The sequence below is a fragment of the Phyllobates terribilis genome, unplaced genomic scaffold (genome assembly GCF_046119375.1).
Source record: "Phyllobates terribilis strain yellow unplaced genomic scaffold, ASM4611937v1 Scaffold_5__5_contigs__length_657084704, whole genome shotgun sequence".
In the NCBI taxonomy this organism is placed as follows: domain Eukaryota; kingdom Metazoa; phylum Chordata; class Amphibia; order Anura; family Dendrobatidae; genus Phyllobates; species Phyllobates terribilis.
Genome location: NW_027362765.1, coordinates 366,700,804 through 366,717,480, shown reverse-complemented (window position 1 = coordinate 366,717,480; position 16,677 = coordinate 366,700,804). Strand labels below are relative to the sequence as shown.

Below are 16,677 nucleotides of genomic sequence, written 5' to 3'. Positions count from 1 at the left end.
TGGTTGCAAAGAGGACAGCAGCTTTTGGGGGGGTTGATCATCCGGTGCATTTCCAGTCACATCCACAGGATATTCGTGAATGTATGATATAGTTAGGTCCCATATGTAGGACGTTGTGCGCCATCTGGGAGGGAGACGCGGCTGCGCACGCGCAGTTCTCCCCATTTACTTGTATGGAAATTCTGAAAATCTCAGGAGTTTTAAGAACTCCCATACCAATGAACGGAGAGAACCGCGCAGCCGCCGCTCTGTGCCCGGGTGGCACCTGATAAGGCTCGTGAGACCCAGCGGACGGACATCTATTATACATTTCGGGCACAACCTATAGACAGTGGAGCTTGTGGCCCCACATGCACATTCTCCATCAGGGACCCCAACTATCTGTAATATTATTGGTGGTCCCAAATATGCCAAGGAGACCTCTCATTCCCTCCACGGCTCCTACCTCAGCCCCCCCACCATAGTCCTGCCCCTGCCTGCTTTGCCCTTCTCGATAATCGTGCACCGGTGCCTGCGCTTTTTTGGTCATTCACCATGAAAAGTAGACGAGAGATCGTCCATGCAAAGGGCTCAAACATAGCAGAGACGGGGGTGAGAAATAAAAATCTATTTCCTCGGGCAGATTCCAGGACCATCATCACCTCTCCCCAGGAGAATGGACGCCGCGGATTCTGCATCACCTTGACGTGACTACGAGCCATCAATGCTCCGTACGATGAAAACAATGATGACAAGAAACAGTTCTGCAACAAGTCCAGCTCTGCTGCATCCTTCTCCTGCGCCGTCTATCCTCAGGGGTAATCTAAAGCTCCTCAGCCTAATTCTCCAGGACATGTCTATTACCTGGGACAGATCTTCGGTTTTCTTCTTATTCTCCTCTGCACCGTCCTCATAGGGGAGAATGAAGAGCTCGGCGGAGGTGGGGAGTCCGGGGAGGACCGCCACTAAGATCTGTCTGCTGCTCACGCCCGTGGCCTGTGTGGACACATAACAGGTTAAGCCTCATGTAAAGCAGGCACAGAAAAATAACGCCACCTAGAGGGGAAAAATGTGTATTTCAGCTTCTAGATGGTGCACGACACTGTTCCTTGAAGACCCCCCTCCCGGTTCCTGGCGGCTGTACATGGCACCTGATATTTGCTGGACTTCATCTTAAATGTTAGCTTGGGGTCCAGAGCACCGAATCATTCATCGTAACATGGGTTCTCCACTTAGGTCATCAATGCCCAATTAATGGGGGTCTGACCACTGTGACCCCCAATTGAATGTACTTACAAAGCATTGACACTTTGCCTCCAGGTGGCGCCACATGGTCCCAGTAGTTGAACCCCCACCATGCAGGCATTTACCTAAGGATCTCTTATTAGGAAAGTTGGATAGACTCAAGTATTATGCCTTAAAAACCAAGACGCTGATTCTTAATGTATCTTTATAACAATCGCAGCTCTGCTTTTCTGATACAGAGTTCCAAAGCCTAAGCATTACTTCCACAAAGTTTTTATGATAAACTTCTGACTGCCTTCAGCCACCACTAGGGGGAGCTCTGAGGAATGGAAGACATACATAGTAAGCTCTTCAGCTCCCCCTAGTGGTGTCTGCACACAGACAGGATTTTATCAATCATCTCTATTTCTAATATGAGGATTTGTAACCCTGTATGAGAAAAAAAAATAGGATTCTAAAGAATGTAAAAAATGTAAAAAGAAATTATTTTGGACAACATTAATTAAAAAAAAAATAAAAAAATTGTTATTTATATTTATTAATAAATGAATTGTTAATTATAGGACATGGAGGGTTATGAGGGTGCCGAGGGGGTGCGGTAATGATGTTGAAGTCCAGTAGGACTATAAAGTGGAGCTACTTTATGAAACTTTTTGGACTTGTCAGTTTTCATCGACATGTACAGCAGGAGACAAAATTCTAAATAGTTTTACAACTTTTTTTTAAACTTTATTTTTTCTGTTTTATACATATTTATAGATGAGGATTATGTCTTGAGTATATCTGCTGCAGTAAAAACTAAATGCAGATACAAAAAAATACATACATAGAGACTTTTTTTTTTTTCTGAAGGGTCTTAGACTTGTGACATAAAGTAGTGATTTGGGGGCAGAGAGGTTTCTGCTTTTTCTGTCAATCATCTTATTGAAAAACACTACAAGTCAGCCACTCCCCAGTCTGACATGGCTGATAACAGAGAACACTAGAGAACATTTTACAGCACATGTTTCCAGGTGGAGAAAGTGAGGAATCAGCTGTGAATGATCAGCCTCCTGACGGCGCCATTTACTGACCGCAGGATTAAACCTTCACTCTTATAATTAGCAGCCAGGATCCAGGCTCAGACACGGCCGGTCCTCCAGAGGAGCCTCCTGGGAGCGGCAGCCGGGGGGCGCTGCGGAGCTTGCCTAGCACTGGCTGATTAATAGCCATTGCCAGCTCGGCTGAGCATCCCGGCCGCCCCTGGGCATAGTTGCAGAACAGGCTCTGTAGCCCCCCGGCTCTGGGGCCGGTGGTGACTCCATGGCTCTTTAGTAATTGCAAGAAAATTAAAGAAAATTTCAGCACTGAGAACGCGACATTCTGCTCCATAAACCAATCCCACAAGTGTTTAATAATGTATAAAACAACAAAAAAACACCCAAAAACATTGTAAACTGCAAATCAGGGGGTGACAGACGGACGGTGGCAGGAAGGGCGCAGCGGTGTTACTGCAACATGGTCCTTAGTCGCTCGGCTGGAAGGGACCTGACACCGACAATAGGAACGTCCTGACACCGACAACAGGAACGTCCTGACACCGACAACAGGAACGTCCTGACACCGACAACAGGAACGTCCTGACACCGACAACAGGAACGTCCTGACACCGACAACAGGAACGTCCTGACACCGACAACAGGAACGTCCTGACACCGACAACAGGAACGTCCTGACACCGACAACAGGAACGTCCTGACACCGACAACAGGAACGTCCTGACACCGACAACAGGAACGTCCTGACACCGACAATAGGAACGTCCTGACACCGACAATAGGAACGTCCTGACACCGACAATAGGAACGTCCTGACACCGACAATAGGAACGTCCTGACACCGACAATAGGAACGTCCTGACACCGACAATAGGAGCGTCCTGACACCGACAATAGGAACGTCCTGACACCGACAATAGGAACGTCCTGACACCGACAATAGGAACGTCCTGACACCGACAAAAGGAACGTCCTGACACCGACAAAAGGAACGTCCCGACACCGACAATAGGAACGTCCCGACACCGACAAAAGGAACGTCCCGACACCGACAACAGGAACGTCCCGACACCGACAAAAGGAACGTCCCGACACCGACAACAGGAACGTCCCGACACCGACAATAGGAACGTCCTGACACCGACAATAGGAAAGTCCTTACACCGACAATAGGAACGTCCTGACATCGACAATAGGAACGTCCTGACACCGACAATAGGAACGTCCTGACACCGACAAAAGGAACGTCCCGACACCGACAATAGGAACGTCCCGACACCGACAAAAGGAACGTCCCGACACCGACAATAGGAACGTCCCGACACCGACAAAAGGAACGTCCCGACACCGACAACAGGAACGTCCCGACACCGACAATAGGAACGTCCCGACACCGACAATAGGAAAGTCCTTACACCGACAATAGGAACGTCCTGACATCGACAATAGGAACGTCCTGACACCGACAATAGGAAAGTCCTTACACCGACAATACGAACGTCCCGACACCGACAATACGAACGTCCCGACACCGACAATAGGAACGTCCCGACACCGACAAAAGGAACGTCCCGACACCGACAAAAGGAACGTCCCGACACCGACAATAGGAACGTCCTGACACCGACAATAGGAACGTCCTGACACCGACAATAGGAACGTCCTGACACCGACAATAGGAACGTCCCGACACCGACAAAAGGAACGTCCTGACACCGACAATAGGAGGGTCCTGACACCGACAATAGGAACGTCCTGACACCGACAATAGGAACGTCCTGACACCGACAAAAGGAACGTCCTGACACCGACAATAGGAGCGTCCTGACACCGACAATAGGAGCGTCCTGACACCGACAATAGGAACGTCCTGACACCGACAATAGGAACGTCCTGACACCGACAATAAGAACGTCCTGACACCGACAATAGGAGCGTCCTGACACCGACAATAGGAGCGTCCTGACACCGACAATAGGAGCGTCCTGACACCGACAATAGGAACGTCCTGACACCGACAATAGGAGCGTCCTGACACCGACAATAGGAGCGTCCTGACACCGACAATAGGAACGTCCTGACACCGACAATAGGAACGTCCTGACACCGACAATAGGAACGTCCTGACACCGACAATAGGAACGTCCTGACACCGACAATAGGAGCGTCCTGACACCGACAATAGGAACGTACCGACACCGACAATAGGAACGTACCGACACCGACAATAGGAACGTACCGACACCGACAATAGGAACGTACCGACACCGACAATAGGAACGTCCTGACACCGACAATAGGAACGTCCTGACACCGACAATAAGAACGTCCTGACACCGACAATAGGAACGTCCTGACACCGACAATAGGAACGTGCCCGGTGACCGGAGGTTTGTAGTCGAAACAAAAAATTTGGCACAAAAAAAAGAAAAATTGTAAAGAGCAGCGAGACCCCAAACCATCCAAAACCAAGGGACATGTAATGTGAGCGCTGTAACCGGACATGGGGGGCAAGGTGGGACCTGATCCCAAGGAGCGTGAGGTTATGTCACCTGGGGCACCGAGGGCATCAGCTCATTGTTCTATCTATTATCTATCTTACTTTCCATCTATCCATCATCTACCTACTTGTCTTTTTAGCTGTCATCTTTCCATCTATCTATCAATCATCTATTATCTATCTATGATCCATCTATTATCTATCTATTATCTATCTATCATCTATCTATTATCTATCAATCATCTATTATCTATCTATGATCCATCTATTATCTATCTATTATCTATCTATTATCTATCATCTATCTATTATCTATCATCTATCTATCATCTATCTATCTATTATCTATATATTATCTATCTATCATCTATCTATAATCTATCTATTATCTATCTATCATCTATCTATTATCTATCTATCATCTATCTATTATCTATTATCTATCTATTATCTATCTATTATCTATCATCTTTCCATCTATCTATCATCTATCTATTATCTATCATCTATCTATCATCTATCTATCAATCATCTATTATCTATCTATGATCCATCTATTATCTATTATCTATCATCTATCTATTATCTATCTATCATCTATCATCTATCTATCATCTATCTATTATCTATCTATCTATTATCTATCTATTATCTATCATCTATCTATTATCTATCTATTATCTATCATCTTTCCATCTATCTATCATCTATCATCTATCTATTATCTATGATCCATCTATCTATCTATTATCTATCTATCTATTATGTATCTATCATCTATCTATCTATTATCTATCATCTATCTATTATCTATCTATTATCTATCATCTATCTATTATCTATCATCTATCTATCATCTATTATCTATCTATTATCTATCATCTATATATTATCTATCTATTATCTATCAGCTATCTATCATCTATTATCTATCTATTATCTATCATCTATATATTATCTATCTATTATCTATCAGCTATCTATCATCCATCTATTATCTATCTATTATCTATTATCTATCTATTATCTATCATCTATCTATCTATTATCTATCTATCTATTATCTATTATCTATCATCTATCTATTATCTATCTATTATCTATCTATTATCTATCTGTCTATCTATTATCTATCATCTATCTATTATCTATCTATTATCTATCATCTATTATCTATCTATTATCTATATATTATCTATCTATCATCTATCTATTATCTATCTATATATTATCTATCTATCTATCATCTATCTATTATCTATCTATCTATTATCTATTATCTATCATCTATCTATTATCTATCTATTATCTATCTATTATCTATCTGTCTATCTATTATCTATCATCTATCTATTATCTATCTATTATCTATCATCTATTATCTATATATTATCTATCTATCATCTATCTATCATCTATTATCTATCTATCTATCTATTATCTATCTATCTATCATCTATCTATTATCTATCTATCATCTATCTATCATCTATTATCTATTATTTATCTATCATCTATCTATTATCTATCATCTATCTATCATCTATTATCTATTATTTATCTATCATCTATCTATTATCTATCATCTATCTATTATCTATTTATTATCTATCATCTATCAATTATCTATCTATTATCTATCTATCTATCATCTATCTATTATCCATCTATTATCTATCTATTATCTATCATCTATCTATTATCTATCTATTATCTATCTATCATCTATCTATCATCTATCTATCATCTATCTATTATCTATCTATCATCTATCTATTATCTATCATCTATCTATTATCTATCTATTATCTATCATCTATCATCTATCTATTATCTATTTATTATCTATCTATTATCTATCTATCTATCTATTATCTATCTATTATCTATCTATCTATCTATTATCCATCTATTATCTATTATCTATCTATCTATTATCTATCATCTATCTATTATCTATTATCTATCTATTATCTATCTATTATCTATTAGCTATCTATTATCTATCTATTATCTATCTATTATCTATCTATTATCTATCTATCTATCTATCTATTATCTATCTATTATCTATTATCTATCTATTATCTATTATCTATCTATTATCCATCTATTATCTATCTATTATCTATCATCTATCTATTATCTATCTATTATCTATTATCTATCTATCTATTATCTATCTATTATCTATTATCTATCTATTATCTATCTATTATCTATCTATTATCTATCATCTATCTATTATCTATCTATCATCTATCTATTATCTATCTATTATCTATCATCTATCTATTATCTATCTATTATCTATCTATTATCTATCTATTATCTATCTATTATCTATCTATTATCTATCATCTATCTATTATCTATCTATCATCTATCTATTATCTATCTATTATCTATCATCTATCTATTATCTATCTATTATCTATTATCTATCTATTATCTATCTATTATCTATCATCTATCTATTATCTATCTATCATCTATCTATTATCTATCTATTATCTATCATCTATCTATTATCTATCTATCATCTATCTATTATCTATCTATTATCTATCATCTATCTATTATCTATCTATTATCTATCTATTATCTATTATCTATCTATTATCTATCTATTATCTATCTATTATCTATCTATTATCTATCATCTATCTATTATCTATCTATCATCTATCTATTATCTATCTATTATCTATCATCTATCTATTATCTATCTATTATCTATCTATTATCTATTATCTATCTATTATCCATCTATTATCTATCTATTATCTATCATCTATCTATTATCCATCCCTCTTTCCATCCATCCATCTGCTAATCTGGATTATAATGGCTGATACTCTAGGTGAGATGTGATCAGGAGTTTTGGGTAGTAATCTGCCGTTCTCGTCTATGTCCAGTAAAGGCGCAGTCAGGGGGTAAATTCTCGAGCTGCAGATTTTCCTGATAATTGCTTCCATTCCTCTGACAGTTCTAGAAGAATCCATAACAAATTCTGCAGCAAATCTGCAATGTGTGAACTTATAAGAAAACCCCAAAAAATCTCAAAGTATCATCCAACAAATGTATTATTTATTTCATTTCCTAGTTGATGAGTAATTTCCTTTTAATTATCTCTGATCAGGGATCTTTCCCATTTGATCTGGTTTCTCAGACTCTCTGGATCACTGGATGCCGGATTAAAGGCTGTGAACTGCATGGACAGGAGCAATGGCCTTTACTTACCGCTTTATAGTCAATGTTTCTACCGCCAGGTGGGAGACGTTAATGATAGGCATCCACAGACCGGCGGCAGCGCCCGCCATACCGGGGCGAGCACTGTACATGCAGGGCATAAACCCCGGGGTAAAGGAGCAAATGATGGGGTCACTTACATACATGAGCGCTCTCTTAATCACACGGCTGATGTCTCTCCTCCACTCAGGAATGTCGGGGTTAAAATCGTCAAGGTTTGGTGAAAACGACAATCGCAGAGACTGAAACTGCTCTGTAATCAGTGAATGGAAAGGGTTAATAGCGCAAACGACAGGAAGTATCGGACAATGTGAATAATAGTGTGGATTGTGGGTCACTAAGTGTTCTGAAAGATCGGCAAGAAATAATACAAGAAATACAGCGCCGACACCCGGATCTGCCGTCATCTCATCCCCTCTCATAACCGGGAAAGAAAGATAGGAAAGAAGGAAGGAAGGGAGGAAAGGGAAAGGAAGGGAGGGAGGAAAGGAAAAGGAAGGAAGGAAAGGAGAGGAAAAGAAAAGAGGAAAGGAAAAGAAGGAAGGAAGGGAGGAAAGGGAAAGGAAGGGAGGGAGGAAAGGAAGCAAAAGGAAAAGAAGAAAAAGGAAAGGAAGGAAGGAAAGGAAAAGAAGGAAGGAAAGGAAAAGAAGGAAGGAAAGGAAGAAAAAGGAAAAGAAGAAACAGGAAAGGAAGGAAGGAAAGGAAAAGAAGGAAGGAAAGGAGAGGAAAAGAAAAGAGGAAAGGAAAAGAAGGAAGGAAAGGAAAAGGAAGCAAAAGGAAAGGTAGAAAAAGGAAAGGAAGAAACAGGAAAGGAAGGAAGGAAAGGAAAAGAAGGAAAGAAAGGAAAAAAAAGAAAAGGAAGCCAGGGAGGAAAGGAAAAGGAAGGAATGAAAGGAGAGGAAAAGAAAAGAGGAAAGGAAAAGAAGGAAGGAAAGGAAAAGGAAGGGAGGGAGGAAAGGAAAAGGAAGGAAGGAAAGGAAGAAAAAGGAAAGGAAGAAAAAGGAAAGGAAAAGAAGGAAGGAAAGGAAAAGAAGGAAGGAAAGGAAAAAAAGAAGAAAGGAAAGAGGAGGGAAAGAAAGAAAGAAAAAAAGGAGAGGAAACAAAGGAAATAAAGGAAAAGAAGAAAGGAAAGGTGAGGAAAAGAAGGGAGGGAAGGAAAACAAAGGGAAAACAGGAAAAGGAAAGGAAGGAAGGAAAAGGGAAGGAGGGAGGGAAAGGAAAGGGATAAAAAGAAATAAAGAACAAAAGAAAGGAAGGAAGGGATGATGTAAGGAAAAAACGAAGGAAAGGAGGGAGAGTGGGAGAGGAGGAAAGGGAGAAAAAGAAAGAACAAAAGAAAGGAAGGAAGGGATGATGTAAGGAAAAAAGGAAGGAAGGAAAGGAGGGAGAGTGGGACAGTGAGTAAAGGAGAGACAAAGAACGGAAAGAATGAAAGAAGAGAAGAAGGAAGGAAAAAAGAAAGAGAAAAAGAATGGGAGAAAGAAAAAAAGAGCAAGAAAGAAATGTGATACAGTGTATATACTCGGACAGCTTTCTGTGAATTTCATCTCATATTACATTCAGGTTACTAAAAGAAATATATAAAAATAATTATATCTGTAGAATGCATGAAAAAAGAAATGAAGAAAAGAAAGGAAGGAAGGAAAGGAGGAATGAAGGAAAGGAGGAATGAAGGAAAGAAGGAAGGAAGAGAAAAGGGGAAGGAAAGGAAAGCACGCAAGCAAGGAAGGACAGACGGAAGGAAGATACAAACAGATGAGCAATATACAGCATGTAAGTATCTGACATCCTCCTGGGGTTTTATCTCTCACGCTGCTTCAGATCACTGCTAGAATTATAGAAAGAACTTTACATGAATCTTATGAAGAAAAAAAGAAAGAAGGAAGGAAAAGAAAGACCCAGAATTATGCACTGATACGACAGTTTACCGCACAGTTACAGTCATTTGCAATCTTCTGATCTACATATCGATCAGTGGTTTTGGGCCGGATTTTGGAGGTATCTCATTCTCAACATAATGTGAACTCGGCTTTAAAAAAAAGTTTATTATTTCTGCCTGTAAATGTGGAGATTTGACATGAAGCAAGAAATGTTAACCCCGTCCCTCCTGCTCTGTGTATTACTCACTGCAGGTAGGTTATTATTATCCAATTAGTCAGGCTAATAAGGTAAATTGTAGATGCCGTCACAGTTAATGGAAAGTTGGTTTGTAAAATTAGCATCTTGCGGAAATGTGCACAGATTTTACTGCAATTATTATTATTAAGGAGGTAATGTTGGGTTTAGGTGACGGCAAACAAAGCAGAGCAGACGGAGCGCTGTTGTTTTGGAGGCAGGTGGCGGATACTGTTACTGTTAATGTAAGCTAGTGGTTAATTTCAGGATATACGCTGCTAATTACCCTTTCAAAAACGTGTTACATTTCATAACAACTTATTGAAAAATCAGTGTGACTGGAGAAGCAAAAGAGAAAAAAAAGTTGCAACATAAGTGATTGTCTGTCTTTTGTCATCATATCATTTTTAGTTCAGAAATTTTGTCCTAATTCTGTATCTTTTGATCAGTCACAGCTTCATTTTCTGATGCAGAGCACCAAATCCTCTGCATTGACGAAAAATTAAATGATAAAATACTGTCTACCTGTTCCTACCACTAGGGGGAGCGCAGGAGCAAACTGCATACATTGCTATTATTGAGTACAATATGAAAAACAGTAAGTCGTGAGCTCCCTCTAGTGGTCACAGCAGGTAGATATAATTGTGGATGTATCTGCTGTTGCAGGAAATTTGGACCTTTGTACAAAAAAAATAGTTTTCTAACCAAAACAGCAACAATAATAGTGTAGATAAATCAAGCAACGTTTCGGCCATGATAGGTCTTTCTCAAGCCAATATTTGAAATTAGAAGAAAATGAAGAAAAGTGGGTAGTGGAGAAAAAGAGGAGAATAAGGAAAATAAAAAATAGGAAATGAAGGAAGGAAGGAAATGGGAAAGGAGAGAAAAATAATAAGGAAGAAAAAAGGTAAAAGGAGAAAGGACAAGAAAAGATGAATGTATTGATCAAGAGGCAAGGTACAACAATTAGGAAGCAGAGGAAAAGGAGAAGTGAAAGAGGAAACATTTGAATAAGAAAAGAAGGAAAGGGGAGAGTGGGAGAAGATAAAGAAAGAAAAAGAAGACAGAATAAAACAGAAAAAAGTTTAGTGTAAAGAAGAAGAGAATGTAGAAAGATGCATAGTAAAAAGAAGTAGAAAAAGAGGAATGAGATAAGGATGAAGCACAGGTAGAGAAAAAGCAGAAGAGAAAGAGGGAAGGAAAGAAGGGTAAACGACAAAAAAAAGATAAGAAGAAAAACAAAAGGAAGAATGTAAAAAGAAAGAATGGAAAGATGAATGAGAAAATAAAGAAAAAGATGAAGTAAAAGATAAAGGAGAAGAAAACTAAGAGAAGAATGCAAAGAAAATAAAAAAGAATAAGAGGTAAATAAAAAAGATGAAGTAGAAAAAGATGAAAGAGAATAAAAAGAAGTTAAAGAACATAAAGAAGACAGAAATGAGGAGTAAGGAGAAAATGAAGAAGGAATGAAAGATGAATGGTAAGAGGATGAAGAAGAAAACAAAAAGGAAGAAGGAAAGAAAGAGGAAGAAGAAGTAGAAAGTGGAAAGGAAAACAGTAGAAGATGAGTAAAGAAAGAGAAAGGAGAAATAGAAAAGGAATAGAGACAAGAGGAAGTCAAGGAAAAGAAGCAAAAGAAGAGGAATGGGGGGAGGAAGAAGAATGAGTGAAGGAAAGGTAGTAGAAAAGAAAGGGAGAATGAGAAACGAAGAAGGAAAAAAAGAAACAGAAAAAAGGGATAAGAAAACAGGAGAGGAGAAAGAAGAAGAGGAAGAAGAAGAACATTTTGAGGAAGAAAGAAAAAAGGCATAAGGAGAAAAGGAAGATATAAATATTAGTGGTTAGAGGAGTAAAAAGTAATGGATAAAGGAGAAGAGAATGAGGATGGAGTATAAGAAGAAAATAACTAATGAAGAAATGCAAGATAAAGAAGTAAAAGAAGAGAAAAAAAGTATATATAAAAAAAAAGACTCGGGGGCGGCCTGTGGGGGGCGCTCTATCTGGTGCTCTGCTTATATATTCACCTGTATGCTCTTATGACAGGTCACTGATCGTTCACTGACCTACCTCTTATTTTATATAAGGCATCTAGTAGTGCGGGGCTAGGTAAAATAGGAGGCAGGTCAGTGAACGATCAGTGAGCTTTCATAAGAGCATACAGGTGAATATATAAGCAAAGCACCAGATAGAGCGCCCCCCACAGGCCGCCCCGGAGCACGAGCATATCATTATCTCCAAAATGAAAGTAAAGATTACACAACAACCACAGGACGGATTTCATCAACCAAGGTATCATATTAATCAGTGTAATGTCGCCCACCTGACAGTGTATGTAGTTTACTGAGCACAATCCTGCTGACAGGTGCGCTTTACTGTAGATAAATGTAAGGTCCGGGCAGAGGAAATGAAATGTATAATTATGTACTAAATGGTAAAACACTGGATAATACTGTCACTGAAAAAGTCCTGGGTGTATGGGTGGATGGCAAACTCCACTTTAGTGGTCAGTGTCAGGCAGCTGCTGCCAAGGCACATAAAATAATGGGATGCATTAAAAGAGGCAGAGACACTCATGACAAGACCATAGTTTTGCCTCTGTACAGGTCACTAGTGCGGACGCACTTAGATTCTGAGTATAATTTTTGGACAGAGCTGAACTAGAGCAGGTGCAGAGAAGAGCGACCAAGGTTATTAGGGGACTGGGTGACTGCAGGAGACGGGTTATTAAACTGGGGGTTATTCAGTTTGGAAAAACGCAGGCTTAGGGGTGATCTTATTACAGTGTACAAGTATATGAGGGGCCAGTACAGAGATCTGTATAATGATCTCTTTACACCAAGGCCTGCGACGGGGACAAGAGGGCATCTTCTACATCAAAAGGAAAGAAGGTTTCAACACCAGAATAGACGGCAATTCTTTACTGTGTGAGTGAGAATATAGATTTTTGATAGTATGAGCAGTGAGACTATGGATTATTTACTGTTAGAGCAGTGAGACTATGGATTATTTACTGTTAGAGCAGTGAGACTATGGATTATTTACTGTTAGAGCAGTGAGACTATGGATTCTTTACTGTACAAGCAGTGAGACTATGGATTATTTACTGTTAGAGCAGTGAGACTATGGATTCTTTACTGTAAGAGCAGTGAGACTATGGATTCTTTACTGTGCAAGCAGTGAGACTATGGATTTTGTTACTGTGTGGCAGTGAGACTATGGATTCTTTACTGTACAAGCAGTGAGACTATGGATTATTTACTGTTAGAGCAGTGAGACTATGGATTCTTTACTGTCAGAGCAGTGAGACTATGGATTCTTTGATGTGCAAGCAGTGAGACTATGGATTCTTTACTGTGCAAGCAGTGAGACTGTGGATTTTGTTACTGTGTGGCAGTGAGACTATGGATTCTTTGATGTGGGAGCAGTGTGACTGGATTCTTTACTGTGCGAGTAGTGAGATTATGGATTCTTTACTGTGCGAGTAGTGAGATTATGGATTCTTTATTGTATAAGCAGTGAGATTATGGATTCTTTATTGTATAAGCAGTGAGACTATGGATATTTTACTGTGTGAGCAGGGAGATTATGGATTCTTTACTGTACGAGCAGTGAGGCTATAGATTACTTACTGTACAAGCAGTGAGACTCTGGATTCTTTATTGTACAAGCAGTGAGACTATGGATTCTTTGCTGTGGGAGCAGTGAGACTATGGATTCTTTACTGTACGAACAGTGAGACTATGAATTCCTTACTCTGTGAGCAGCGAGACTATGGATTCTTTACTGTGCAAGCAGTGAGACTATGGATTCTTTGCTGTGTGAGCAGAGTGACTATGGATTCTTTACTGTACGAGCAGTGAGACTATGGATTCTTTACTGTAAGAGCAGTGAGACTATGGATTCTTTACTGTACGAGCAGTGAGACTATGAATTCTTTACTGTAAGAGCAGTGAGACTATGGATTCTTTACTGTACGAGCAGTGAGACTATGGATTGCTTACTCTGTGAGCAGTGAGACTATGGATTCTTTACTGTAAGAGCAGTGAGACTATGGATTCTTTACTGTAAGAGCAGTGAGACTATGGATTCTTTACTGTACGAGCAGTGAGACTATGGATTGCTTACTGTACGAGCAGTGAGACTATGGATTGCTTACTCTGTGAGCAGTGAGACTATGGATTGCTTACTCTGTGAGCAGTGAGACTATGGGTTCCTTACTGTGCCATCAGTGAGACTGTGGATTCTTTGCTGTGGGATCAGTGTTATTATGGATTCTTTACTGTGTGAGCAGTGAAACTATGGATTATTTGCTGTGGCAGCAGTGAGGCTATGGATTCTTTGCTGTAAGAGCAATGGGACTATGGATTTTTTACTGAGCGCGTAGTAAGACAATGTATTCTTTAATGTGTGCCAGTGATACTATGGATTCTTTGCTGTACAAGCAGTGAGACTATGGATTCTTTACTGTACGAGCAGTGAGACTATGTATTCTTTACTGTGCGAGCAGTGAGACTATGGATTCTTTACTGTACAAGCAGTGAGACTATGGATTCTTTACTGTGAGAGCAGTGAGACAATGGATTCTTTACTGTGAGAGCAGTGAGATTATGGATTCTTTGCTGTGAGTGGAGTGAGATTATGGATTCTTTACTGTGAAAGCAGTGAGACTATGGATTCTTTGCAGTGATAGCAGTAAGATTATAGATTCTTTACTGTACTGTACTATTGTACTATGAATTCTTTGCTGTGCGAGCAATGAGACTATGAATTCTTTACTGTGGGAGAAGTGAGATTATGGATTCTTTGCTATGCGAGCAGTGAGATGATGGATTCTTTGCTATGCGAGCAGTGAGATGATGGATTCTTTACTGTGCGAGCAGTGAGATTATGGATTCTTTGCTGTGCGAGCAGTGAGATTATGGATTCTTTGCTGTGCGAGCAGTGAGATTATGGATTCTTTGCTGTGCAAGCAGTGAGACTATGGATTATTTACTGTACAAGCAGTGAGACTATGGATTGTTTGCAGTGATAGCAGTAAGATTATGGATTCTTTACTGTGCGAGCAGTGAGACTATGGATTCTTTACTGTGCGAGCAGGGAGACTATGGATTCTTTACTGTGGGAGCAGTGAGACAGTGGATTCTTTACTGTGGGAGCAGTGAGATTATGGATTCTTTACTGTGAAAGCAGTGTGATTATGGATTCTTTGCTGTGTGAGTAGTGAGACTATGGATTCTTTACTGTGGGAGCAGTGAGATTATGGATTCTTTACTGTGAAAGCAGTGAGACTATGGATTCTTTGCTGTGCGAGTAGTGAGACTATGGATTCTTTACTGTGAGAGCAGTGAGACAATGGATTCTTTACTGTGAGAGCAGTGAGATTATGGATTCTTTGCTGTGAGTGGAGTGAGATTATGGATTCTTTACTGTGAAAGCAGTGAGACTATGGATTCTTTACTGTACGAGCAGTGACACTATGGATTGCTTACTCTGTGAGCAGTGAGACTATGGGTTCTTTACTGTGCCATCAGTGAGACTGTGGATTCTTTGCTGTGGGATCAGTGAGATTATGGATTCTTTACTGTGTGAGCAGTGAAACTATGGATTATTTGCTGTAGGAACAGTGAGGCTATGGATTCTTTGCTGTGAGAGCAGTGCGACTATGGATTTTTTAATGTGCGCGCAGTAAGACAATGTATTCTTTAATGTGTGCCAGTGAGACTATGGATTCTTTGCTGTACAAGCAGTGAGACTATGGATTCTTTACTGTACGAGCAGTGAGACTACGTATTCTTTACTGAGGGAGCAGTGAGATTATGGATTCTTTGCTGTGCGAGCAGTGAGATTATGGATTCTTTGCTGTGCGAGCAGTGAGATTATGGATTCTTTGCTGTGTGAGCAGTGAGACCATGGATTCTTTGCTGTGCGATCAGTGAGATTATGAATTCTTTGCTGTGCGAGCAGTGAGATTATGGATTATTTGCTATGCGAGCAGTGAGATTATGGATTCTTTGCTGTGCGAGCAGTGAGATTATGGATTCTTTGCTATGCGAGCAGTGAGATTATGGATTCTTTGCTGTGGGAGCAGTGAGATTATGGATTCTTTGCTATGCGAGCAGTGAGATGATGGATTCTTTACTGTGGGAGCAGTGAGATTATGGATTCTTTGCTGTGCGAGCAGTGAGATTATGGATTCTTTGCTGTGGGAGCAGTGAGATTATGGATTCTTTGCTATGCGAGCAGTGAGATGATGGATTCTTTACTGTGGGAGCAGTGAGATTATGGATTCTTTGCTATGCGAGCAGTGAGATGATGGATTCTTTACTGTGGGAGCAGTGAGATTATGGATTCTTTGCTGTGCGAGCAGTGAGATTTTGGATTCTTTGCTGTGCGAGCAGTGAGATTATGGATTCTTTGCTGTGCGAGCAGTGAGACTCCAGATTATTTACTGTACAAGCAGTGAGACTATGGATTGTTTGCAGTGATAGCAGTAAGATTATGGATTCTTTACTGTGCGAGCAGTGAGACTATGGATTCTTTACTGCACTG

The 16,677-nt window shown here is 39.7% G+C and overlaps 1 protein-coding gene across 3 annotated transcripts in view; it reads right to left on the bottom strand.

The window, feature by feature from the left end:
• SORCS1 (sortilin related VPS10 domain containing receptor 1) overlaps positions 1-16,677 on the bottom strand; it is a 951,041-nt gene that overhangs the window by 42,706 nt on the left and 891,658 nt on the right. For all 3 annotated transcript variants that reach the window (XM_073684756.1, XM_073684757.1, XM_073684758.1), the window contains exons 22-23: positions 8,154-8,266; positions 844-975 (exon numbers count right to left, since the gene is read on the bottom strand). In XM_073684756.1, coding sequence (XP_073540857.1) covers positions 844-975; positions 8,154-8,266 — 245 coding nt within the window. The remainder of the gene's footprint in view (positions 1-843; positions 976-8,153; positions 8,267-16,677) is intronic.